The sequence below is a fragment of the Pongo abelii genome, chromosome 23, assembly GCF_028885655.2.
Source record: "Pongo abelii isolate AG06213 chromosome 23, NHGRI_mPonAbe1-v2.0_pri, whole genome shotgun sequence".
Lineage (NCBI taxonomy): Eukaryota > Metazoa > Chordata > Mammalia > Primates > Hominidae > Pongo > Pongo abelii.
In genome coordinates, this window is record NC_085929.1 from 29,611,060 (window position 1) to 29,637,556 (window position 26,497).

The following is a 26,497-nucleotide window of genomic DNA, read 5'->3' on the forward strand; positions in this document are numbered from 1 at the left end:
CTGTGGGCCCTTTGGAATCACCAGGTTTTCGGGGCTCCTGAAGGATAGTCCCGACCTGGCCTCACCTGGGCCCTGGCCCCAGTGCCCCTGGTGATATCCAGGTGCTGGGCAGTGATCACCGCCCCCAACCAGCCCACCTCCACCAGCCCTTCCCAGAATCCTGCCCCAGGTGTTGGAACTGTGCACAGAGGAGGGAGCAGGCCCCAAGGGAGGCCTGCAGGGGCTCCCGATGGTGAAGGCTGCTGTGTCTAGCTGTTTCCTTCCGGACCCACTCCCTCTGGGCTGCGTCCCCGGCTGGTCCAAGCCCTGATCCCTGGGATCTGGGGACCTCTTCCCGTTTGCTGTTGCCTGAGAACCAGGCCTCCCTCTGGAGAGGATCACAAGCTTGGGTTTCACTCCGGGCTTAAACTTGGAAACCCCCCAGGGGCGTGGCTCTGACCGAGATGTTTTCCTCCAGCCTGTTGCCCAGTCCCCATTCCTCAGACCTCAGCTTCACCTCCCGTGTCATCAGCAGGGTGAGCTGGACGCCTAAGGGTCTGAGAAAGCGCCCGGGGTTCCCAGCATCAGCTGGCCACCCTCTGCCTAAGAAAGCGCCAGGGTCGCGGCACCCCCTGGTGGCTGATCCTAGGTAGTGTCACTGCCCAGCCCCAGTAAGGGAGGGCCTGGCCCCAAAGTCCGAGGGATCAGGGTGGGAAGGGGCAGGGCTTGGTGTGAACCTTCCCTGGCCCCCAGCTACGCGCCTGGCTCTCCCCATGCTGAAGATGCTGAGGCTAGCTCCAGTGCCCGCATTGTGAAGATCTCCGAATCCCACCTCTCTGTTCCTCCCCAGCCAGATGGCTCCATTTCACACACAATACACTGAGGCCCAGAGAGTAGGGAGCCAGGCCAGGTAGGCCACCTGGAGCCTGGCACAGTGGCCTCATTTATTGTGCTGCTCTGCTGCTCACAGGGGAAGCCCATCCCCCAAAGTCCTCTTCCTGGTCCTGGTGAGTATCTTGACCCTGGATTGCTTGTCAGCCTTGTCCGCCTGGAGCAATCAGTAGCCAGCAGGTTCCCCGCCTTTCCTGGAGTCCGAGGCAGCTGCCCAGCCACCAGCCGTGCGGACGATGGCTTGCACCACAGCGATGAAGGTGGACGCGATCTGGGTGTGATGGTGCCGGGTCTCCAGGGCTGCAGTTACTGCCTGGGGGTGGGAGGAGAGGGGAAGCCTGAGCAGGGCTCCAGGTGCCACCTGAACCACACCTGTGTGGTCACAGGCCTCAGCCCAGCTGGTGCCATTTCGGGCCAGGTCATCAGGAAGAGCCGGTTGGGGCCTGCTGGGTCTCACTGGAGCAGGGGGTTTGGCCCTCACGGTACAGGGGCTCCAGATGACCCAGGCACTAGAGAGAGGACATCAACCGTTGTCCACTCTGTGATGATCCAGGCCTCCAGCCCAGGATGCCCTGGGGCCCCACACTGTAACTCAGTTTCTCCAACCCCCGGCCCACCTGGTCAATGTTTCTCTCCACTGTCGTGACGTTGGGCAGAAGCTGGTTGTGCAGCCGGGGCTCCTCCACGGCCCGCTTCACGTCATAGCCGAACCAGAGGTTGTAGATGATGGCCTGGGGCATGGGAGTGTGATCAGCATGGCCTGGGGGCTGTGCAGGGTGGGCAGGGCCAGGGAGAAAAGGGGTGACACATACCAGTGCAGTGGCCGTGGTGATCTGCGTGCCCCCAGAAGCTCCCACCACCATCCGGACCTGGCCGTCCTGGCCCACCATGATCGTTGGGCACATGGACGAGAGCGGCTGCTTCCCTGCAGCCGATGGGAGAAGACAGGGATGCCCGTCAGCTGCCTGCCCAGGACACCCGCCCCTCTCCACCCGAGTCCCCCATCCCCGGACCTCTACCCCATACCTGGCTGGATGAAATTGGCAGGTGAGGGGGGTACCCCAAACTCGTTGGTGATGCTGGGAGAGCTGAAGTCATCCATTTCATTATTGAACAGGATCCCGCTGACCGGGGAGCGGACCTTAGAGCCAAAGCTACCGCCCAGCCAGGTCAGACAGCGCCCAACCTCGCCTGGCCCAGCCTGGTCCCTATCCACCCACTGAGGCTCAAACATACTCACTGAGAGGCTCAGGACAAGCTACCAAGGTTGGGCCTCAGTTTCCCACCAGGAAAAGAGGTGATGGAGCCACCTTACTGGATAAGTGGGCAGTCCCTGGGCCACCCGCCCCTGGCCCTGCCCCACCCAGGTGGCCCAGCAGCCCCTACTAGAGGTTGATGGTGCTGGTGGCAGACACAGCACTGCCGTCCTCTGCGATGACAGACAGGTGAGCAGTGCCCCCATCATCTGGCGTGTAGAACTCGGGCTTGTAGTAGGAGATCGGGTGAGTGGTGTCGTCAGAGATCTGGGCCCGGAGCTGGGCAGCGAAGAACTCGGAGGTCATGTTGCGGACCACCTGCCGAGACCCCAGAGCTGGCCTGAGGAGGTGGGGAGGGAGGGTGGGGAGGGGGCACAGGTCTCAGAAGGCCCCTGACTGTGGCTCTGACCACAACCCTCTGGCACCCACAACCTTCCGTGGCTCCCCAGGACCCAAGGGCAGGCCCAGGACCTTGCATGACCAGTCTGACTCCCTGTCTCTGTCGCGTTCCAGCAACTCTGAATGTCTGTCTGCCTGGTCCTCAGCCTCCAGACCCTTGCCACATTCAATCACTCATTCCTTCATGCAAAAAATATTTCTAGAGTTTGCACTGCATGCCTGGCACTGGGGAATCAACAGGGAACAGACACTTAGGTCCTGCCCTCATGCCAAGAAAAACAAGCACACACAGGGAAAGTACTGAAACCACAAGCCAGGTAAGGGGAATCAAGAGGCATGAGGTATGGGCAGAGTGGTCAGGGAGGGCTTCTCGGAGGAGGCAACGTGTGAAAAGAGCCTGGAATGCCACCTAAATGGTCAGTGCAAAGGCCCTGAGGCAGGCGGTATAGGCTGGTGAGTGATAGGCAGAGAGTGAATGGGGTGGGCGGGGAGAAGAGGATGAAGATGCAGGCTGGGGCCCATCCCACAGGACCTCCTAGGTCCCATAACAACTGGCTTTTGCTCTGTGCCGTACAGGCTTAGGGCAGAGGAATGAGCAGGCTGGGGAGTGTTTTCACAGGGTCCCTCTGGCAGCTATGACGGGGATAAGGATAAAGCCCAAAGGGGAGACTGTGGGTATCAACCAGGCAAGAGATGATGGCCTGGGTGGGAGAAAGAGAAGAATCAAGGATGGTGCTGACCAGGGAGGTAAACCCTGCAGAAAGGGCAGGTTTTGGGATGGTCAGGAGCTTGATTTTGGATACTTCATCAGACCTGAAGAGCATGGGTGCACATATTAAAAAAAATAATAGTAAGCATGGGTTCACGGGCAAGGGCGGGCTGAGAGATAAACATGGAGGTATTGACATTGAGTGGCTGCTGGATGCCGTGAGCCTGGCCAAGGTCCCCAAGGCAGTGGCGAGGAGGAGATGAGGAGGTTGAGGAGGAGACAGAGAGGATGGACCCGAAGGCCGAAGAAAATGCCTCAAGAGAGTTTCAACGCCGGGCTCAGTGGCTCACGCCTGTAATCCCAGCACTTTGGGAGGCCGAGGCGGGTGGATCACGAGGTCAGGAGATCGAGATCACGGTGAAACCCCGTCTCCACTAAAAATACAAAAAATTAGCTGGGCACGGTGGTGGGCGCCAGTAGTCCCAGCTACTTTGGGGTCTGAGGCAGGAGAATGGCATGAACCTGGGAGGCGGAGCTTGCAGTGAGCCGATCTCGCGCCACTGCACTCCAGCCTGGGCGACAGAGCGAGACTCCATCTCAAAAAAAAAAAAAAAAACACACCTGTAATCCCAGCACTTTGGGAGGCTGAGGTGGGAGGATAGTTTGATCCCAGGAGTTTGAGACCAGTCTGGGCAAGACCAGTCATGGCAAGACCCTGTCTCTAAAAAAAATACAAAAAATTATCCAGGTTTGGTAGCACATGCCTCTGGTCCCAGCTGCTCAGGGGGCTGAAATGGGAGGATTGCTTGAGCCCTGGAGGTTGAGGCTGCAGTGAGCCAAGATCACAACACCGCACTCCAACCTGGATGACACAGACTCTGTGTCCAAACAAAAACACAACAAAAACAAAACAGCCAAGGGAGCCTACTGTAGGTAAAGAGAAGGGACAGCAGGTTGTGTCACCCCGACATCCTGCTGTGCTATGTTCAAGTCTCACTTTTGAGACACACCCTGAGGTGTGACATCAGTAACCTACTGTGGAATCCCTCAGAAAAACATGAATCCCAATAGACGTGGGTGGAGACGGAGAAAGTTAGGAAATCCGGCAGAAACATCCACATTGCAGACTCCAGGGAAAGGGAACATTGACGCTTGGGCAGTTTTGGGTTTTTTTTACATTTTTGTAGGTGTGAAAATTTGCAAAATGAAAACTCGAGGAGAGTGTGGTGAGCTGCGTGAGATGCTACTGAGTGGGGCCTGATGGGGAAACTGAGGCTGGGCATGGCGATCTGGTGGCATGAGGATAGAGCAGGGGAGGGGATACCCTGAAGGGAGAGAAGACATAGCCCAGCCATGTTTGCTCTAAGAGGAGCAAAGGACAGAAGGAGGCAACAGATGGAAGTTTCTAGTGCAACAACAGCTGCCTTTCTTTTGGGAATAATCCGTGATAAAGAAGTAAATGGTCAGAGGCAGAAAGGAGCATTGTAGGAACAGCACCCTGAGCCAGCGAGTGGATGAAGGAGCTGGCCTTAGCCAAAAGGGAGGGCAGAGGGACACGCTGTAGTGGCCCTGTCCCCTCAGAGAGACAAGACACCAGGTCGCTGGCTGCAGCGGGAGTCAGAGGTGCAGAATGCTCACGGGGAAAGAGAAGACACCACCCGGGCAGCTGAGGCTCCTCCTGGGAGGTCACTGGTCAGTGTGTGGGGGTCTGCAGATCCGCCCAGGAATGCCAAGGAACCGAGTAGGTAAGGAGGGATGTGAGGATCCTCAGCGGGAAGAGATATGACAGGGTCTCACAGGGACCCAGCATGGAGCTGGGGCACCTACTGAGTGAGTGGGTCAGGCGGTGCAGGGCTGAGGGTGGCATCTGGGAAGCATTAGTTTGGAGTGACAAGGAGTGGTTGGCCGAGGTCTCTGTTCACCTGGCCCTCTACCTTTCACCCATCCGTCTCACCATGCCCGAGGGCTGCAATGCCCCCATGCATTCCTCATCTCAGCACTGAGCACTCGAGAACCACAGCATGTGCAAAGGACCTGAGGTAGGAGGGTGGTCACTAATTCCCCACACTGTCAGTTCTGTGGGGCAGAAGCCAAGACTGGGGGTCACCCACCAGTCCATCCGAGCACACAGTAGGCCTGCAATCAAAGTTTGTGGCAGGAATGGATTCATAAAGCATATGTGAGGCTGCAGCCGCCCTGGGGAGCCCACCTGGTACCTCTGCAGCAGGCCCCACACCCACAGTGGGCCAGCCCCTGCCCCTTACCTCAGTCACATCCACAAACTTGGGGTCCCCAAGCAGGGTCCTCTTGGCGTAGGCAAACCGGAAAGCCTCTACAATGCGGTGGTATGTCAGGCCCTTCTGCTCGGGGGTCTCCACGCTCTCCCGGGAGAAGTTGTACCCTGGTTGATCAGAGCCAGGTGCACGTTGCTGAGCCCCAGAGGCTCTGAGGAGCTCAGAGGGTTAACACCTGCCTGAGCCACTTTGCCCACCTCAAGGAGCGTTTAATAACCAATAGCAGCAGCTGCTTCAGAAGGCTGTGGTGAGAGTGAAGTAAGGTGAGGTCTCCCGAGCCTGGACCTCACGTCACACATCAGCTCTGGCCATGCATGACCAAGTGGCAGGGTCACCCACTGGACCAGGGTACCCTCTGGACCAGGCCCTGCAGCCCTGAGCTCCTGCACCTCTCTCCCTCCTGATGACTCCTGTTCCTCCTCCAACCCTTGAGCATTGCCCGCTTCAGCCCTGTCGCTCTGCACTGCCTCCTTCAGGACATGGTGAGCTGTGACGCAGGGACACTTCCTCCGGAGCTCAGTGATGGAAAGACGTGGCATGGGGGGCGTGCAGAGATGCAGCAGGGGTGGGGCGTGGGGAGAGAGAGGCAGTGTCATGGGTCCTACCACACGGCTGTGGTGCGACCACTCACTTTTGAGGATGTTGAGGATGAGGGCCAGCACGGGCCCACTGAGCGGCGCACTGGGCATGTACAGCACCGCGTCTCCCAGGCTGATGTTCAGCGGGTGCTCGATCAGCTCAGCACGGTAGTTGTTCAGATCCTCAGCTGTCACAATGCCCCCTGCAATGGGACAGCAGCTCGAATGGGCGCTGGGATGGGGCTGCACCATCGCGTGGAGGACGGAGCTGCAGCAGTGGTGTTGGGGGCAGGCAGGGCTGCACTACGGTGGTGGGGAAAAGCCTGTACCTACCAGCGAGGACAGAGTGCACTACTGGAGGGGTGGGACTGTGCCCTGGGAGGGGCAACCTCACCTCCTTGGGAATCTCACCCCCTCCTGAACTCCTGTTTCCCTGACACTGCTCACCACCCCACAGCCAGGCCGGGGCCACCTGCCCTCTGCCCGCTTGGCTTACTGGCTTCCTGTCTGCCTTCTCTCATCTGTGGCCAGAGAGTGTTTTCTTTTTTTTTTTTTTTTTTTAGAGATAGGATCTTGCTCTGTCACCCAGGGTGGAGTGCAGTGGCTTAATCACAGCCTTGAACTCCTGGGCTCAAGTGATCCTCCAGCAGACCCTCCCCAGTAGCTGAGACTAAAGGCATAACTACACCCAACAAATTTTAATTTTTTTGTTGGGTTTTGCTATATTTCTGCTTTTTTTGTTTTTTTTTTTTTTTTTGAGATGGAGTCTCCCTCTATTGCCCAGGCTGGAGTGCAGTGGCGCGATATGGGCTCACTGCAAGCTCCGCCTCCCAGGTTCACGCCATTCTCCTGCCTCAGCTTCCCGAGTAGCTGGGACTGCAGGCACCCGCCACCACACCTTGCTAATTTTTTTGTATTTTTAGTAGAGACAGGTTTCACCGTGTTAACCAGAATGTTCTCCATCTCCTGACCTCGTGATCCACCCGCCTCAGCCTCCAAAAGTGCTGGGATTACAGGCGTGAGCCACCAAGCCCGGCCAGGTTTTGCTATATTTCTTTTCACTATGCTTTGAATTTTTTATGTTTTCTTGTTCCCCACCCCCACCCCCACTATATTTATGTAGATTCTCAATATTTTTTTTGTAGACTCACTATGTTGCCCAGGCTTGTCCTGGACCTCCTGACCTCAACTTCTACCTCAGCCTCCCAAAGTGTTGGGATTACTGGCATGAGACACCAAGCTTGGCCTCAGAGGGCCTTTTCTTTTTTTTTTTTTTTTTTTTTTTGAGATGGAGTCTCACTCTGTGGAGTGCAGTGGTGCAATCTCAGCTCACTGCAACCTCAGCCTCCCAGGTTCTAGCGATTCTCCTGCCACAGCCTCCCAAGTAGCTGGGATTACAGGCACAACCCACCATGCCTGACTAATGTTGTATTTTTAGTAGAGACAGGGTTTCACCATGTTGGCCAGGCTGGTCTTGAACTCCTGACCTCAGGTGGTCCACCCGCCTCGGCCTCCCAAAGTGCTGGGATTACAGACGTGAGCCACCGTGCCTGGCTCAGAGGGCCTTTTCTAAGTGGAGAATTCCTGCCGGTGTCCCTGCCGCCTGGCCTCTTCTCTTCATGATGAGTGGATAGAGGGAGGGAGGGAGGCTCTTAATTCTCTTGGAGTCAGCTCCAGACAGACAGGGTATTGGCATGCCAATTTCCAGCCTCAGTGGTAAAGGTCAACACGCTGATCACCCTCCTCCATGAAACAGTGACAAAAATTACCTGAAGAAAGCCACAGCCAAGCTCCGGGCCCCTGCCCCACAAATCCCCTTCCCCATGCCTCTCCTCAAGGCGACCCTCATCCCTTGTAACCCTCTTGGTGAATCAAAGCCCCCTCCCTCTACCTGGGCCGTAGCCCAGCTGTTCCTCTGCTAGGAATCCCTTCCTCTCTCTGCCTAACAAAGTTATCTGCAGCCCAGCCGCCACCTCCTCCAAGAAGTCCTCCTGGATCTTCAGGCTGTATTCTAGTGCTTCCCTAGCCCTGGCTCTTGCCTACACCTGCATTTACCCCACCAGGGACTTGCTCTCCTGGACTGCATGGCCTCTCTTGGTTTTGATATAAGCAGGAGCTGTGGACCCACATGGCCAGTCACTGACCCTCCTCCACCAGGAACTTCCTGCAGGCTCAGGCAGGACAGGAGGACCCCATGGCTCTGGGCCACAGCTCAGGGTTTCCACTGCAGAGTTCCTCACGCAGGCCCCTGAGGTTACCCACTCACCGGCTGCCTGGATGTCCTTCACAATCTGGGCCGTGAGGCTGCCGTTGTAGAAGGCCTGGGCACCCTCGATGGCCAGCGTCTCGTAGGTGTCAGCCAGCCGTGGCAGGGTCAGTCTCTCCCCCTCCCGAAGCACCTTTCCGTCCTGGCAGAACACCTCACTGGCGCAGAGGGGGCTCACATGAGGCAGCAGGTGGGGTGGACTCAGCTAGACCACCCCCAACACCTGCCCACATAAGAGACCAGCATAAAGCAGGGGCAGCGCCTGTCACAGGTGGGTGGCCCCGTCACTCAGCGCTTGTCCTCCTAGTGTCCCTTCCGGGAGCCTCCTAGTGTCCCTTGCCACTCAGGACACATGGCCAGCCACAGTGGCCACTGGGACCCCACGCTCAGAATGTGTCCCCACACGTGGTAGGGAGGGTCTGTATCTCCTCATCCCATTATCAGCACAGGGTCCTGAAGGCAGAGGGCCACTCCACTGCTGGTACAGCCTGCAAGGTCCTTGGGCTGTGCCTGCCCTGCCTATGTCAGGGGGCTGCACCCACAGACATACCACAAGACAGGTTGCTGCTCAATGACGGTCCGCTTGTTTTCCAGGGCTGCCGCCAAGCCCTTGCCCACGGGGAAGCCCTGGCGGGCCAGCTGGATGCTAGGCTGGAAGAGGCGAGCCCAGGGCAGCCGCCCATGCCGCTGGTGTGCCAGCTCATAGCCTCGGATCTCCCCAGGCACTGCCACTGACAGCCCCCCTGGGGAAAGAGAGCCACAGTTAGCGACCCTGAGTGGGCGACATTGGAATCTCTCGCAGGCAGTATCCGAAGCACATTCCTTGACTCATTTTACAGGTGGGGCAATGAGGCTTAGGAGGAAAGATTTTTTTTTTTCTTTTTTGAGATGGGGTCTTGCCATCTTGCCCAGCCTGATCTCGAACTCCTGGATTCAAGCAATCCTCCCACCTCAGCCTCCTGAGTAGCTGAGATTACAGGCGTGAACAACCACACCCAGCAGAAGGGGATTTTTATTTATTTATTTATTTTTTAATTTTAATTTTTTTTTTTTTTTTAGGAGGGGATGTTTAATTTTTTTTTTAGGAGGGGCTCAGCAGGTAGGAGTGTACATGGACCAGGGATGTCTGAGGAGGGCACAGGAGGGGAAGCAGTAGCATGCGGCTGGGTTTTGCTGTCCCAGGATGAGGTGTCTGTCTGTGCAGGTGCCTGCATGTCTAAAATCCTGTGCCAGGCCAGACCCCCTCCCATCTCGCTGACCACAAGGCCTTATCCTGTAAGACTCATGGGCTCCACCAGAATGTGCCAAAGCAAGAGCAGGTCCCACCCTCACCCAGGTCAAGCACAGGCCACCTTCAAGACCAAGCCAGCCCCAAGAAAGGGCTCCCTTCCTCTTTTCTACTGCCCCAGAGAGGCAAGACTGAGCCTTAACCTCCGTCCTGTCCCCTCTCCCAGCCTCAGTTTCTCCATCTAACCAGAAGGGTTTTTGTTTGTTTGTCTGTTTTGAGACAGGGTCTCACTCTGTTGCCCCAGCTGGAGTGCAGTGGTGCAATCACGGCTCACTGCAGCCTTGGCTTCCCAGGCTCAAGCGATCCTCCCACCTCAGCCTCTGAAGTAGCTGAGACTACAGACATACCCCACTACACGTGGCTTTTTTTTTTTTTTTTTTTTGAGATGGAGTTTCACTCTTGTTGCCCAGGCTGGAGTGCAATGGCACAATCTTGGCTCACTCCAACCTCCACCTCCCGAGTTCAAGCAATCCTCCTGCCTCAGCCTCCCAAGTAGCTGGGATTACAGGCATGCACCACCATGCCTTGCTAATTTTTGTATTTTTAGTAGAGACGGGGTTTCACCAGGTTGGTCAGGCTGGTCTTGAACTCCTAACATCAGGTGATCCATCCTCCTCAGCCTCTCAGAGTTCTGGGATTACAGGCGTGAGCCACCACTCCCAGCCTAATGTTTTATTTTTATTTTTTGCAGAGACAGGGGTCTTGCTACATTGCCAAGACTGGTCTCAAACTCTGGCCTCAAGCAATCCTCCCACCTCAGCCTCCCAACATGCTGGGATTACAGGTGCACCCAGCCTATAAGGGGTTTTGCCTTCCAGTTCTGACTTTCGAGGAGGTCATTGGAAACAGACCCCTGGGCCTGCTTCCCCCACTGAGCCCCACTGCCCATAGGGACACTACAGACACTGACCCTTTCCCCAGAAAGGTACAACTATGGCCTCTGCCCCCAGGTACTCTCCTGCTCTTGCCAGAGATGATGGGGCCATTTGGCTTGGCTTGGCAGCTGCGGCTCTAGAACTGCCTCTCCCACCCTGAAGCCTGGCACAAGTTTCCAAGAGCTGGTGGTTTCAATTCCTAGAAGCTGCGCATACATCCCGGAAGGTCTGACACCCAGCACATGATTCCTTTCACCCTGCAGTTAGACAGAAGTTCTTTTTTGTTTTGTTTTGTTTGTTTGTTTGTTTTTGAGATGGAGTCTTGCTCTGTCTCTCAGACTGCAGTGCAGTGGCATGATCTCAGCTCACTACAACCTCCGCCTCCCAGGTTCAAGCGATTCTCTTGTCTCAGCCTCCCGAGTAGCTGGGATTACAGGCACAGGCCAGCACGCCAGGCTAATTTTTGTATTTTTAGTAGAGATGGGGTTTTGCCATGTTGGCCAGGCTGGTTTCAAACTCCTGACCCCAGGTCACCCACCCACCTCAACCTTCCAAGGTGCTGGGATGACAGGTGTGAGCCACCGTGCCCAGCCAAGACAGGAGAAGTTCTAATCTTTGATAGCAGACCAGGGTGACGATGCTTAGCAACAGTATTTTGTATATTTCAAAGTCGTTACTTTGGTGCTAACACCCAGAAATGAAAAATATTCAAGGTGACGGAGACCCCAAATACCCTGCCTTGATCATTATATACTCTATGCATGTAACAAGCACTCACATGTACCCATAAATATAGAAAATATCATGTATCAATATCAGAAAAAAATCTTCTCCTGACCTCAGGCCAATCAGGCTCTCATGCCACCACACTTGCCAAGCTCTCTGGTGACCCCAACACTGCCAAACCCAGTGCCCCCTCTCAGCTTTACTGGGCTCATCACTATCCCTGAGAGCCGCCCCTGCATCCCAGCATCTGGCTCCACCCGAGTCTCCCCCGCCTGCCATCCTAGCTCCTACTCTCCCCTCTGTCTTTGCTTTCTCTCCTGGTGGTCTGCTTGACATCTGAGCTTCAACCTCCATTTATGCACTGACAACTCCCAAATTGACCTGCTGGCCTGGACTGCTCCTCTGATCACCAGACCTGAGTATCTACCTGCCTGCTTGAAGAAAGCATCTCAAACTTCAACGTGCCCAAAAACAAGCTCCTGAGTGTCTGCTCAACCCGCTTCCTGAGAACCCTGCCTGTCTCCATTATGGTCACCCCTTCCTTCCAGGTACAGACAAAAGATCTGGGGTCCTCGGGGATGCCCTACACAAGCATCACACCCAACCCATCCTCAAATCTGCAGACTCCACTTCCAGCATCAGCCACTTCCCAGCACCCTCTCCATGAATTATTGCAGTGACCTCCGGACAGGTCCCCACATGCTCCCTGCCCCTTACACAGCAACCCAAGGGGTCCATTGGCCAGATCCATCCCCTTCCACTCACACACTCCACAAGCCCCCACTTCCCTCAGACAAGAAGCAGAGGCTTCACCATGACCTAACAGATCCCACACAACCTGGGCCGCTCCCCTCAGGTCACTTGCTGCAGCCTCCCCAGCTCCCCGCAGGGCTCTGTCTCTGCTCATCACACCTGGATAGCAGACCAGGAGATAGCTCCCCTGACCCCATCTCTGCATCTGGGTCTTTGCTCAGATGTCCCCTTCCCTGACTAGGTCACCCTCCATATAGTCCCAGATTTTGAGGCCCTCCAGATCTGTTTTTCCACAGCCCATAGCACACCCGCACCTGCCTAGTTTCTCCTCCCACCTGGAATGTCACAGATTTCATCTGCCGTCTTTGTTTTTCACCCCAGCTTCAGGAACAACACCTGATTCTTTAAGAGATGCTCAATACATTCTAGTTAAAGAAATGATTCCTAGCGTCCACAAGGTGCCAAGCCTATGATTCCCGCATTCTCTTACCCTGAGCAACTTCATGTCTACAGATGCTGAGTTTCTCAATGAGTATTAAAAAAAAACGAAAGATTGGTCAGGCACAGTGGCTCACACCTGTAATTCCAGCACTTTGGGAGGCTGAGGCAGGTGGATCACGAAGTCAGGAGTTTGAGACCAGCCTGGGCAACATAGTGAAAACCTGTCTCTACTAAAAAATACAAAAAATTAGCCGGGCGTGGTGGCAGGCACCTGTAGTCCCAGCTACTCAGGAGACTGAGGCAGGAGAATGGCATGAACTCGGGAGGCGGAGCTTGCAGTGAGCCGAGATTGTGCCACTGCACTCCAGCCTGGGCGACAGAGCAAGACTCCATCTCAAAAAAAAAAAGAAAAAAGAATCAAAGATTGAGTATGTTGCAGAAGATTCCAAAGGGCACCACCCAGGACCCCCACCTGAGGTCTAAGACGTAATATGGTGAGTGTGTCCTGCCCCTCCATCCTCCAACTTTTTTTTTTTTTTTGAGATGGAGCTTCGTTCTTGTTGCCCAGGCTGGAGTGCAGTGGCATGATCTCGGCTCACTGCAATCTCCACCTCCTGGGTTCAAGCGATTCTCCTGCCTTAGCCTCCTGAGTAGCTGGGATTACAGGCCTGTGCCACCACGCCCGGCTAATTATTGTACTTTTAGTAGAGAAAGGGTTTCACTATGTTGGCCAGGCTGGTCTTGAACTCCTGACCTAGGTGATCCACCTGCCTCAGCCTCCCAAAGTGTTGGGATTACAGGCATGAGCCTGTGAAAAAAAGGCCCAGCCTTTTTTTTTTTGACAGGGTCTTGCTTTGTTGCCCAAGCTAGAGTGCAGTGGTACAATCATGGCTCACTGCAGCCTCAACCTCCTGGGCTCAAGTGATCCTCCCACCTCAGCCTCCCGAGTAGCTGGGACTATAGGCACACACCACCACACCTAGCTAATTTTTTTTTCCATTTTTTGTAGAGATGGAGTCTTGCTATGTTGCCTAGGCAGGTCTGAAACTCCTGGGCTCATGAGGTCCTCCTGACTTCGCCTCCTAAAGTGTTAGGATTACAGGCGTGAGCTGTTGAGACCCTCCCATCCTCCAACTTTTATCTCACAATCTATTGTGCCTCCTTTGAGGACGGACAGTGGCTTCCTGGATGGACAGTGGCTTCCCCTCAGGTACCTGGGGAATTTGGGGGCCTCCTCTCCACTTAAGACCAGATTAGAAAAGAGAGACTCCACCTCACACTCTAGAGTGCCATTCCCACAAATGAACAAATGAGTGAATGGGATGCCTGTTGAAAAGGCAGGATATAGACAGCCTGGGTTCAATTTTAGCTTCACCACCTCCCAGCTGTGTGACGTCAGCTGATTTGCATGACCTCTCTGGGTCTCAGCATCCCCACCCTGTAAAATGGGAATCCACACAGCAGCACCTACCCCAAAGGAGCAGGGAGGGGTGTGAGGGGCTCATGGATGAAAAGCACAGAGCAGAGCGTGGGCCCCAGTGAGCCCTGGTCCATGAGGGCTGCTAGCATAATAATTATTTTCTCCATGTGCTGCAGAGGGTGGCCCCAGAGGCCTTAGCAGAAACAGCAGAAGCTCCTGGCCCTTTACCCTGGTGATGATGGACCTGACCACTCATTGTGGGAGGGTGCTGTGGGGCCAGGAAGGGATGGGGGGGGGTGCTAGAACTGCCCCTGAACCCTGACGGGAGCAGGCTCCTGTGGGCAAGGCCCCTTCCCAGTGGCCCAGCTGGCTCTGCACCCATGCCCCAAGGTTGCAGCATGGCTTACCCTTCTGGGACTGCTCGGAGCTGTTGAACATGCTGGCAAAGGCCAGCCTGGGGGCCACCTCGCGGGCGTTGATGACCTCAGCTTTTCCTAGAAGGAGGAGCAGGTAGGCAGGCAGACCCACCCAAACCCTTTATGCCGCATGAGCCCAGGGACCACCCAGCTGTGCCTTGGTCCAACCCACACCCCCTGCCCCTCTCCCTCGCCTCTCCCGAGGCACTCACGTGTGGCGCTGTTGTAGATGGTGAGGAAGAGGCCACCCCCGATGCCCATGCTGTGGGCATTCATGAGCCCCACACACAACAGGGCTGCAATGGCTGCATCCACCGCAGAGCCACCGTCCTGCAGTGCGTCCCTGCCATGTGGCACATAAAGGCATGAGAATCTGCAGGCTTCCATCCTGGCCCTGCATACACACCCTGCTGCCCACCTGCCCAAAGGAGGATGGAAGAGAAGTCCATTCGAGTTTTGGGGTTTTTGTTTTTAGTTTCTTTCTTTCTTTTTTTTTTTTTTTTGAGATGGAGTCTTGTTGTATTGCCAGGCTGGAGTACAGTGGCACGATCTCAGCTCACTGCAACCTCTGCCTCCCGGGTTCAAGCCATTCTCCTGCCTCAGCCTCCCAAGTAGCTGGGACTACAGGTGCATGCCACCACGCCCAGCTAATTTTTGTATTTTTAGTACAGACGGGGTTTCGCCATGTTGGCCAGGATGGTCTCTATCTCTTGACCTCATGATCCGCCCACCTTGGCCTTTTCTTTTTTTTTTTTTTCTTGAGACAGAGTTTCTCTTTGTTGCTCAGGCTGAAGTGCAGTGATGTGATCACAGATCACTGCAGCCTCAATCTCCTGGGCTCAATTGACCCTCCCATCTCAGCCTCCCAAGTAGCTGGGACTATGGGCACATGCCACCACGCCCGGCCAATTTTGTTTGTTTGTGTGTTTTGTAGAGATGGGGTTTCATCATGTTGCCCAGGCTGGTCGAGAACTCCTGTGCTCAAGTAATCCACCCACCTTGGCCTCCCAAAGTGCTGGTATTACAGGCATGAGCCACTGCATCCAGCCTTTGTTTTATGAGACAGGGTCTCACTTTGTCACCCAGGATGAAGTGCAGTGGCACAGTCTTGGCTCAATGCAGCTTTGACCTCCTGGGCTCAAGCAATCCTCCCACTTCGGTCTCCGAGTAGCTGGGACTACAGGTAAGAACCACCACACTTGGCAATTTTTTGTCTTTTTTGTAGAGATAGGGTCTTTCTATGTTGCCCAGGCTGGTCTCGAACTCATGGTCTAAAGCAATCCTATCGCCTCAACCTCCCAAAGTGCTGGGATTACAGTTTCCTCTTTTGCTTTTCTTTTTTTTTTTTTTTTTTCTGAGACGGAGTTTCACTCAGTTGCCCAGGCTGGAGTGCAGTGGCATGATCTTAGCTCACTGCAACCTCTGCCTCCTGGGTTCAAGCGATTCTCCTGCCTCAGCCTTCTGAGTAGCTGGGATTACAGGCGCACACCACCATGCCCGTCTAACTTTTTATATTTTTAGCAGGGACAGAGTGCACCATGTTAGCCAGGCTGGTCTCGAACTCCTGACCTCGGGTGGTCTGCCCGCCTCAACCTCCCAAAGTGCTGAGATTACAGGTGTGGACCACCTTGCCCAGACAGTTTCCTCTTTATCAAGCAAACAAATGTACATGACTTTTATAATTGGGACAAAAAGGGAAATTGCTATACTTTATTAATAATTATTTTTTTCCTGGCTAGAGATGGTGGCTTACACCTGTAATCTCAGCACTTTGGGAGGCCAAGGTGGAGGATCACTTGAGGCCAGGAGTTCAAGACCAGCCTGGGCAATAGAGTGAGACCATCTCTACAAAACAGTCTTTTTTAATTAGTCAGGTGTGATGCACGCCTGGAGTCCTAGCTACTCAGGGGGCTAAGGTGGGAGGATCGCTTAAGCCCAAGAGTTCAAGGCTGCAGTGAGCTATGATCATGCCACTGCACTCCAGCCTGGGTGACAGAACAAGACCCGGTCTCAAAATATCAAAAACATAATATTTTTTCTGTTTAAGTCTTTAGGAGAGAACTGATCTTTGTATATAACATGAGATAAGAGTCTAAAATAGAAGAAAACAGTAGAGGCCAGGCACCATGGCTCACACCTGTAATCCCAGCACTTTAGGAAGCTGAGGTAGGAGGCTCACTTAAACCCAAGAGTTTGAGGCTGCAGTGGGCTATGATCACTCCCCTACACTCCAGCCCGGGTGACAGAGTAAGACTCCAACTTAAAAAAAGAATAAGCCCTTCATGTCCCTGTTTGGGAACAGCGTTCCTTGGGGGGAGGGGGGAGGGATGGCATTGGGAGATATACCTAATGCTAAATGATGAGTTGGTGGGTGCAGCACACCAACATGGCACATGTGTACATATGTAACAAACCTGCACATTGTGCACATGTACCCTAAAACTTAAAGTATAATAATAATGAAATAAAATAAAAAAGAAAGAAATTGTCTCCTAACCAAAAGAAAAAAAGAAAAAAAAAAAGAATAAGCTGGGCGTGGTGGCTCACACCTGTAATCCCAACACTTTGGAAGGCCCAGGTGGGTGGATTACCTGAGGTCAGGAGTTCAAGACCAGCCTGACCAACATGGTGAAACCCCATCTCTACTAAAAACACCATAATTAGGCCAGGCACGGTGGCTCATGCCTGTAATCCCAGCACTTTGAGAGGCAGAGATGGGAGGATCACAAGGTCAGGAGTTCAAGACCAGCCTGGCCAACATAGCAAAACCCCGTCTCTACTAAAAATGCAAAAATTAGCTGGGCATGGTGGCACATGCCTGTAGTCTCAGCTACTGTGGAGGCTGAGGCAGAAGAATCACTTGAACCTGGGAGGTAGAGGTTGCAGTAAGCCAAGATTGCACCACTGCCCTCCAGCCTGGGTGACAGAGCAATACTCTGTCTCAGAAACGCACACACACACACACACACACACACACAAATTTGTTGGGCGTGGTGGGGCACGCCTGTAATCCCAGCTACTTGGGAGGCTTAGGCATGAGAATCGCTTGAACTTGGGAGGCAGACGTTGCAGTTAACTGAGATTGCACCACTGCACTCCAGCCTGGCAACAGAGCAAGACTCCATCTCTAAATAGATAGATAGATAGATAGACAGACAGACAGATAGGAAGAAATAAGTAAAAATAACAACCAAACAACAAACCAGTGGAGTTTATCCAAAGAGACAGAGACTCTTAGAACTGAGAAAAGGGGCCCTGCTTGGCTCTAGGAGACCCACACTCTGCTCTCGGAGTCACCGTCCCCTTCCCAAAGGCTACTGAGAGAGTCCAAGCGAAGCTTACATGTGGGGAAACTGAGTCTCAGAGGGGTGAAGGTATTGCTCAGGTCCACTTGCCCAGTTTTCAGGGCCCATGTCCCATGCACTGCCCCACTCACCTCCCAATCTCCGAACACTGCTTGGCATCCGCAGCCACGGCAGCCCTGGCGTACACATGGTTGTCAGGTTCCTTGGAGGCCGAGGGCAGCCAGAGACAGAGGCCAACAATGACCAGCACCAGGACCACGGCCAGCAGGCCCAGCACCACTACCTTCTTCTTCATGGCTCTGCTGCACCCACGGGGCAAGGAGCAGGGTCAGGCCCAGCCTCAGACACTCCCTGACCCCTCCCCAACAGGGCACAGTCTAAAGTCGGGCCTCAGAAACACAAGGCCTGTGTCTCCTTCCCGCCTCCCAGAATATGTGCAGGCTGTCCGGCCCCCAGACCTTTGCGCAGGCCATGCCCTCTGCCAGAAGCTCTGGGCCTCATCTCTGCCCTCCCAAATCCTCCCTGCTTATCTTCAGAGCCCATCCTGGTAAGAACCCCATCTCCAGCAGCGGCCCTTCCTGGGAGCCCCCAGATTTCCACACCCCTCTTTCTGCAGGGCCTTGCCTACCTCCTCACAGTGGCTGAGCCTCCACTGCTTAGGGAGAAGCTCCAGTAGGGACGGGCCTGGCCTTGTTTCTCCTGTGTCCCCTACCTCAGCCTAGAGCCTGGCACTGTCCAGGAGTCCTCTGAAGACCCTCCACCCCACCTGGAGCATGGGGTTTAGCTTCCATAGTGCCCACAATCAGAGCACCCCACAGATTCACTGCCACGGGGCCAGGACTTACCGTCCAGCAGCAGACGGGGGCCCCAAGCCTTGCCTGGGATGTTGGCCACGAAAGACAGGAGGATTTGCTGGAAACAGCTGAGGAAATAACCAGGGTCTCCCTCACACTCTGCTGAAGCCTGTAGCCACAGAATCTTCTTCAGAGACTCTCTGATCAGGCAGCCTTCTCGTTCTCCTGAAGGTCAAGGGAGGTTACCTGAAGCACGCGCAGCCCAGACCTTTCTGGGGGACTCCGTGTTACCTCCCTCTGTCTCTAGCTGGTTTCTCTGTCTCCAGTTGAACTCTGGAGGCAAAAAGGCTGTCAGTAACAAATTTGTTTCCATGAATTCTCTCAGCATGTCTCCCAGGCACAGCTCAAAGAGGGTTTTGCACAGAGCAGGGCAGGTAAGGGACAGGGCATTCCTGCACAAGCCCAGGATGTGCATGTGGTAAGCATGGCAAAGGGGGCTCAGGGGGCACCGCCAGCCTGCCCTGCTCTGAGGCTGGACTTGCCACTCACCTGCTGTGGGGCCTCAGGCAAATCACTGAACTGTCCAGCCTGGATGACGGCAGCACCTCACTTGCCTTGCTGCTGGGAGTATTGTGAATAGAGTAGGTTAGACTGTGGGAAGGGCTTGGTGAATGGTAGCTGTGATTATCATCATGGCTGCACTGGGGACACCCCCAGGAGGCCTGAGTGGCACAGGTCTCTTGCTCACTGTATGTCCCCGTGGACTCCCTTCCAGGCTGTGCAGTGAGTGGCAGCAGTGACCCTTGGGAAGTCTCATGGCTATGGCAGCAGGTGACAGGTGTGACAACAGGGAAGAGGGATGGGGTGACAGAGGTTGGGGTTCCCCTCTCCCACAGTCAGTTTCCCACAAAGGGCAGTGTCTGCCAGCAAGCCCCTCCAATGAGCCCCAAGCTGGGTTTCCCTCCACTCCACCCTGTCCCAGTGCAGAGTGTCTGACCTCAGAGGCAGACACACTGACCCAGAGGTGGTCTAGAAATGGAGTCCCTGTGCCCTCCCCCCACACAGGGAACATCCAAATGCCATCGTGGAAGGGTGGCCACCTCCCCAGGCTTGGTGGGCCTGGGGCCGATAGTGTGATACATTTGACCCCCTCCCAGCCCTGGATGCAGACACCAAGAGCAGAGAGACCTGGCAGTAGTCATGCAGCAGCGCACACCCCACATCCCCAGCAGAATCCAAAGCAGCCCCTCATCCCCACCGTGACCACCACAGCCTGAATCCAGACGCCACCTGTTTCTGACCTGAACTCCCTCACAGCCCCTGCCTGCACTCTCTCCCTCCAACATCGCCTGCCCTTCAGTCTTCCAGAAAGCAGCTAGAGGGCTCTGTCTGTCCAACTACAGAACAGGCCCTGCCTCCTCCCTGCCCCGTTGGACAGCTCACACCCTTCACCAGGCCTGACAGCGCTCTTGCCACTCCAACACCCTGGGTCCCAGCCGGGAGTCCAGGTCAGGGTTAAGGGTTCCTGATAGAGACACCAATTCCTGGAGGTCCAAGGAGCCTCAGGAGCTGGGCCAGCAATGTGCAGCATCTATTATGGACACAGAACATTCCCATCACGTGGCCGGGTGCAGTGGCTCATGCCTATAATCCCAGCACTTTGGGAGGCAGAGGCAGGTGGATCACCTGAGGTGAAGAGTTCGAGACCAGCCTGGCCAACATGGTGAAACCCCCATCTCCACTAAAAATACAAAAAATTAGCCAGGCATGGTGGCAGGTGCCTGTAATCCCAGCTACTCAGGAGCTGAGGCAGGAGAATCGCTTGAACCCAGGAGGTGGAGGTTGCAGTGAGGCAAGATTGCACCACTGCACTCCAGCCTGGGCAACAAGAGTGAAACTCCATCTCAAAAAAAAAGCAAAAAACAAAAACAAAAGGACATTTCCACCACAAGTCATGGGGCAGGGGCCTGGCCTGGTCAGTGACCCCGTCCTAGCATGACAGCCCCCTGCACCAAGGAAGCTACCCAGTCCCGTCCACTGGGCCAGGTCATGCTGAGTGCCCTGGAGGGCATGGCCTCATCTCTCCCAGGCTCAAGGTCATGAGCTGAGCCCCCGGTCAGGGTCCTGGGGTGGTCCAGCCATGACCCAGCCTCCCCTGTCTGTTAATCTGTCTACCCAAAGGCCCAAGTAGGCTCCTGGAGGAGCAGGGGGCACCCAGCCAGGCTCAGACTGCTGGGAAGAACAGGGAGGGGAGTAGGCAGTGCTGGGCCCTGTCCCTTCCTCCCAGGGCAGGTCAGCAAGGGAGGGTGGGCCCAGCCTCCCACAGGCAGATGTCCCCGGCTCGGAGGAAGACACCCTGCTGAGGTCCTGGGCTTCCATTTCCCATCCCTCCACCCTCAAAACTCACTGAAAGAATGTCCAAGCCCAGAGGCCTGGTTCTCACCCAAACAGTGTGAGAGCTGCACACACTAGGGGAAACTAAGGCTAGAAAGTAGGTCAGCTGCCATGGTTGGCCTCAAACCCAGACCCCCTTCCTTGTGACCCTGATGGGCTTACCTGAGGCCTGGGGACAGTGGGGGCCCAGGAGAGCACTTCTTCCTCAGAAGACAGTTCCGGGCTGCACCCGCTGGGGAGGAAGAGACAGACTTGTCTGCCTGGGAAAGTCCCGGCCACAGAACTGGCTGGGCCCCCCCACTCTCCAGAATGGCTCGGAGCCACGCCTGCGGCCCCCTGCAGCACTCCTCAGGGAGCCTCCGAATTGGGACTGGGATCTGGGGGTGGCCACCTCCGAGGAGGAGCAGAGGCGGGGAAGGAGCAGGAGCGGCCGGAGGACCCATGAGCTTACCTACTCCAAGAGACCAGCCAGGGGGTGCCCAGCAGCCCTGGCAGACAGTGGGAGGCATCTGCACAGGGTGCAGGACAGGCAGGCCTCTCACAGAGGTCTAGCCTGGCTGGGAGGATGGGGAAGCTGATGTCACAGCAGCAAGGAGGCACACAGTGACTTGGCACAGTGACTCGGCCTGTCCCCACATGACTAAAGTTCACGCAGCCCTGGGAGGGCCCTGGGTGGCAGGTGCTATGAGCCAGGGAAAGGGTTTCCTTCCTTTCAGACTCAGTTCCCTCCAAAGGGCACTGTCTGCCCACGAGCCCCTCCAGTGAGCCCCAGGCTGGGTCCCTTCTGGCTCTCCCTGTCCCTGTTCAGAACATCTGAAGTCATAGCCAGTGTCCCAGAGATGGCTCTGGAGGCGGTGGAGTAGTGGTGCCCCTGGCACTAGACCAGAACTCAGCCTAAGGGGCCTCACCACACGCTGCTGTCAATGCTAAAGGTGTGTTCCGGGAACATGGCCTGGGACCCTGAGTGCAGACTGGTTCTGCTGCCCATCCAGAAACATTAGCACCCCAGGCCCAAGGAACCACCTGAACAGTCCAGAAAGGCAGGGCCCAGAGAGGGCCTGAGCTGGCCCAAGCTCACACAGCCCAGCAGTGCAGGCCTGGCCACTTGGTAACTGCCCCAAGTTACTCATGTTTCTGACCAGCCCACCAAGAAGTCTGAGCCAGGAACAGCCACGGGCCCAGCCCAGGGGACCTTGGACAGTTCTGCCCATTCCCCTGTGGCCTCATCTGCCAAGGATCTGGGCCAGAGGCTCCCTGAGTCACGGCTCCCTCCCCTGCTCCTGGGCCTGCTGTGCCTACAGTGCCGGAGAGCCCCTGCAGCCTCCACCTGAGGTCTATTCCGTGCCCATAACACCTACCCCACAATCATCCTTCCAGGCTGCCCCAGCTGACAGAAGGGGACATGAAGGCCGACCCAATATTGCTGCCTGCCTGGGTCACATAGGCCTGTCCTGTCATCCACTGCTCTCAAATGGGCTCTGGCAGAACCCACCAGACACACAACTGTGAGATCCTCAACAGCCCTAGGGTGGAGGTGCTATGACCAAGCCCTTACCCTGGCTATTCCTCCCCCTGAAGATCAGGGTGACTGGGAAGATGACAGGGCAGGAACCAAGGCCCCATGACCTGTCCCTGAAGGCTAGACAGCAGACAGGAACATCAGGGGATTTGGCCCTGCTAAGTGGCTGCATTCCACAGCAGTCAGCCGGGAGGGGTCTAAAGTGGAGAGCCACAGGGCTCTGTCCCCTGCCCTGCTCAGCAGTTTCTTCTCTGCCTGAGAGCATATAAGACATGCATGTTCTCACTCATAGGTTGGAATTGAACAATGAGAACACTTGGACACAGGAAGGAGAACATCACACACCGGCCGGGGCCTGTCGTGGGGTGAGGGGAGCGGGGAGGGATAGCATTAGGAGATATACCCAATGTAAATGACAAGTTAATGGGTGCAGCACACCAGCATGGTACATGTATATATATGTAACAAACCTGTACGTTGTGCACATGTACCCTAGAACTTAAAGTATAATTTTATATATTATATATATATATATATAACATATAGGATTCACAGCAGCAGGTGGGCAGAAAGAATGTCTGAGTGGGCAAAGGATGGCCCAGATCCCTGCAGCTGACCCCAAAAGGAAAACCCTGGGCTGGGGAAAGTAGGGAGACAGAGCTGCCTTCGATGGGGCACAGCTGAAGCCTGGCAGCAGCTGAGGATTCCAGAGAGGGGAGACAGGAGGGGAGGCACTTTATCAAAGGACATGTTAATAGAGGTAGGGCCTACAGAATGAAGGAGGCTTTTCCTCGCATGCTGAGTGTGTCATAGTCTGTCCCAGTCAGCCCTCTACCCCATGAATGCAGACAGGGCACCTAGGGGGAAGTGGGTCTGGGGAAGCCATGTCACCCGAGGAAAGACTGCAGGGGCTGGCCTAGAAGTCTTCTCCAGACCCCACAGCTCTTGTCCTGGGCACATAAGGTGAGTTCCCTGTCCCGAGAAATGTGCAAGCCTCACTCACCCAGAGACACTGACTCTGGTGTCAGTACCACCCACTTCCAACACACGTGCAAGCATGCACACACACAACTGAGCCTAACCTAGGCTGAACAGAGCAGCTTCCCAGGATGCAGCAGAGAGAGGAGTATGAGGAAGAGGTAGACATGGCAGCCAGTCTGAGGTTTCCTGGTCACTCCTTCAACCCAGCTTGATGGCTTTGTCACCACAACCCCAGAGCCACAAGGGTGAAACCGGAGCACAGCCCCAACCCCATTCACAGGCAGGAAACTGAAGCTTAGACAAAAGCGATTTACCGAGGTCAGCTGGCCCCAGGAGGTCTGCAGACCTGCGGGTGAGCCCAGGACCCACCCACCCCTGACCCTGCCAGCCCCCAGCATGGAGTCACTATCCCTGGATATGAGAATGCACAGATCTCTGGCGGCTTCCCCAGGACTGTCTACACTCCTGGACTGGATGCTTACTACCCAGATGTGGAGTTGGAATCCGTCTCTCACAGTTTCCACCCTTGGGGCACAGAGTTGAGAATCAGAAAAAAACACCCCTTCAGTAAGATTTAATAACCACTACCTGCTGGAAACCTGTGGAAAGAACTATCTATATCCCTCTATATATAGCTGAGAGGTGGCAGGCGCCCCCTGAAGTTGGGCAATGACCCCTTGCACAACCGGCCCTGCCCCACCCCAATCCACAGCCACAAACAGAACCCAGGAGCGAGGCAAGCATGGCCCAAGGACACAGGGTCCCTCAACCCCATCACAGCTCTGGCTCTACTCCAGAGCTGAACCCCCACCCCCACTCAGGGCTGCCAGATCCTCCCGGGCCTGTTTCTTCATGCTGCACTCTTCCCTCTTAATTCCAAGAAGCCACAGCTCTCTCAAGAGCTCCTTCGCACAAGTCAGGTGACTGCCCGCAGCCCTCCTTCACCCACCCGCATACCTCACTCAAACCCACTCATCAGCCAAGAAACAGAGGCCCCCAGCCCAGACCCAGTCAGATAAAGAATCCAGGGCTCTGCCCACCTGTGGGATCCTTCTGCAGGATGTGCCCACACGAGTCTTGCCCCCTTCACCCCGAAGTGCAACTCACTCCCACTGCACAGGTGCATAAACCGAGGCTCAGAGAGGAAGAGGAACTCCTCTAGAGCACAGCAAGCATAAGGCAGAGCTGAGAATGGGACTCAGGCCTCCAGACACTCATGGGAGTGCCCTGACCTGAGCTTCCCCACCTATGATGTCCAGCAGCTCAGAGAGGGTGAGTGGCGCCTCTGGGTCACACAGCACTGGGGCACAGCCAACTGCTCTCACTTCTGGGCTCACCCGACTCCCGGTCTGGTCGTCCAGCAGCACACCAAAACCAAGCTAAGATTCCCTGCTGTGACCCAGCTCCTCCTTCCTTCCTCCAGTGGCCTGGGGGTGGGGCAGGGGGAGGGGAGGCTTTAAAGGCACAGGAACTGCTGCAGGTGGGATATGGGCTGGCTCCTGGTCCCATCCCTGGGCTGTGTGATCTGGGACAGCTGCAGGCTGCAGGTCCCTCTGAGCCCGGTGGGGTCTCAAACCCTGAATGAGAGACCTGAGCTCTGACTGCCTTGGTGGGGCTGAATGAGGCCGGGTTTCAGCGGGAGGCAGATTAGACCAAAGGTTCCCTGGGAGATGGGGCCACAGAGCTGGGGTGCAGCCAGATGCCCACGCCAGGAGGAGCTGGAGATGTAAGCATCTGAGGCCCCACAAGGTCTGAGGAGCCTAGATCACCTCTACAAACCCAGGGCAGGGGATGCCTCTCCTAACAGGCCCTCTCCCCATCTTGCAGGGCTACAGGTGGGGCTCTAGGAGACGTCACTCCAAGGACCCTGGTCACCTGGACTGAAGGGAATCACATGATCCAGGAGGGTCCTTCCTCAACCCCCAATTTCAGGGGTCTGAGCAGACAGGCTGACAGAGGACCCCAGACAGTGGGAGCGGGGGGATGAGGCCCATCCGTCCATCACGCCCTCACTTGCTCTGTGCTATTCAATGAGATGAGATGGGGTGGGTGCCCCCACAGGGCTGGCAGGCCCAAGCCTCTCGGCCCTCAGATCGAGGTCCACACATGGTCTGCAGCCTGCCAGAATTGTTACTCTTAGCAAGGTGCACGCTTACATTCCTTCTTTCATTCCTTCATTCATTCTCCCATCAAATCCTGCCCCCTCCAGATTCTTCTCTCAAGGAGCCCTGACCTGGCCGGGCAGGAGACAGTATGGTCACCCCAGGGGGAAGAGCCCTAGGGGAGGGGCAGACACCAGAATAGGGGCCTTGGGAATCCAGCCCGAGCTGGGATTGGATTTGGGGAGGACCTGCCAGGCGGAAGGAACCACCTCACCCTGAAGGCCAGGAAATGGAGCCTTTTCCAGGAAGTGAAGGCTGCAGGGGACCTCTTGACCACCCTAGGCCCTTCCTGAGCCCCGAGGTGTCAAGGCTGGAAAAGGAGGTGGCCGAGCTAAGACCTTCAAGGCCAGGCCAGTCTGGACTTTGAGAGCCCTGGGAGACTGGTGAATGTGTCACCAGGCCCAGTAACCCATTAACCCTGGCTCACTATTAAGACCCTGGTGGGTGTCCATTAGCTCCCTGGCCGGTTTCAGGAGCCAGGCAGAGGGCAGGGGTCATGGGAAGAAGGGAGTGCTGATTGGGGTGCTAGGTGGAGGCTGGCTGAGCTAGCTCTCTTGTGTCCTTGTTCCTTGACGAGCATTCCAGGGCCAAGCTGGCCTCCAGCCAGGGGCAGCTGCCAACACAGCCCGGGGCAGGTGCCGCCCCACCATCCTAGTGACTTTCATCTCCTTATCACCCCTGTGTGCTGGCACCAGCAGCCCACAGTGTCTCAGGGGCCTTGGCCAGACAGGAGGCTCAAGGGGCCAGTCCAGTGCCTGGCTCAGCATCCAGCCACACTGTCCCTCTGAGAAATGGGCCCACTGTGGCCTCCAAAGCCCTGTCTGTTTCTACGGGCTGGGATCTGCCCCACCTCTGTATCTGGGAAAACAAGGCCCTGGTGGGGCAAGAAGGGAGCTCCTGGCATAGGAACCTGCAGCCTGAGAGGGGAAGGGACCTGCCCAAAGCCACTCAGCAGGACAGTGACCCATGACACCAGGAAGGCTGTGCAAACCACTTCCTACAACTGGCATCTCATTGCAGCCCCACCCCACTGACAGGTCCAGGAAGCTGA

At 55.7% G+C, this 26,497-nt stretch overlaps 1 protein-coding gene across 9 annotated transcripts; it reads right to left on the reverse strand.

Annotated features, from left to right (window-relative positions):
• Nucleotides 1-672: 672 nt before the first annotated feature.
• On the reverse strand, nt 673-24,673 carry GGT1 (gamma-glutamyltransferase 1). 9 transcript variants are annotated; one of them, XM_054543130.2, is made up of 17 exons: nt 24,325-24,673; nt 20,947-21,016; nt 18,940-19,008; nt 18,637-18,723; nt 18,442-18,518; nt 17,728-17,898; nt 14,504-14,634; nt 14,283-14,369; nt 8,923-9,115; nt 8,373-8,530; nt 6,160-6,309; nt 5,499-5,635; nt 2,257-2,444; nt 1,897-2,024; nt 1,683-1,795; nt 1,488-1,601; nt 677-1,183 (listed from the first exon to the last, which is right to left on the reverse strand). In XM_054543130.2, the coding sequence occupies exons 6-17, from the start codon at nt 17,889-17,891 to the stop codon at nt 1,037-1,039; spliced, it is 1,710 nt and encodes a 569-aa protein (XP_054399105.1). In that variant the 5' UTR covers nt 17,892-17,898; nt 18,442-18,518; nt 18,637-18,723; nt 18,940-19,008; nt 20,947-21,016; nt 24,325-24,673; the 3' UTR covers nt 677-1,036. The 9 variants fall into 9 exon arrangements, with proteins under 9 accessions (XP_054399106.1, XP_054399100.1, XP_054399101.1 ...); XM_054543129.2 differs by having other exon boundaries at nt 24,531-24,667; XM_054543125.2 differs by having other exon boundaries at nt 674-1,183; nt 1,488-1,795; nt 24,531-24,667.
• Between the last annotated feature and the right edge of the window lie 1,824 nt (nt 24,674-26,497).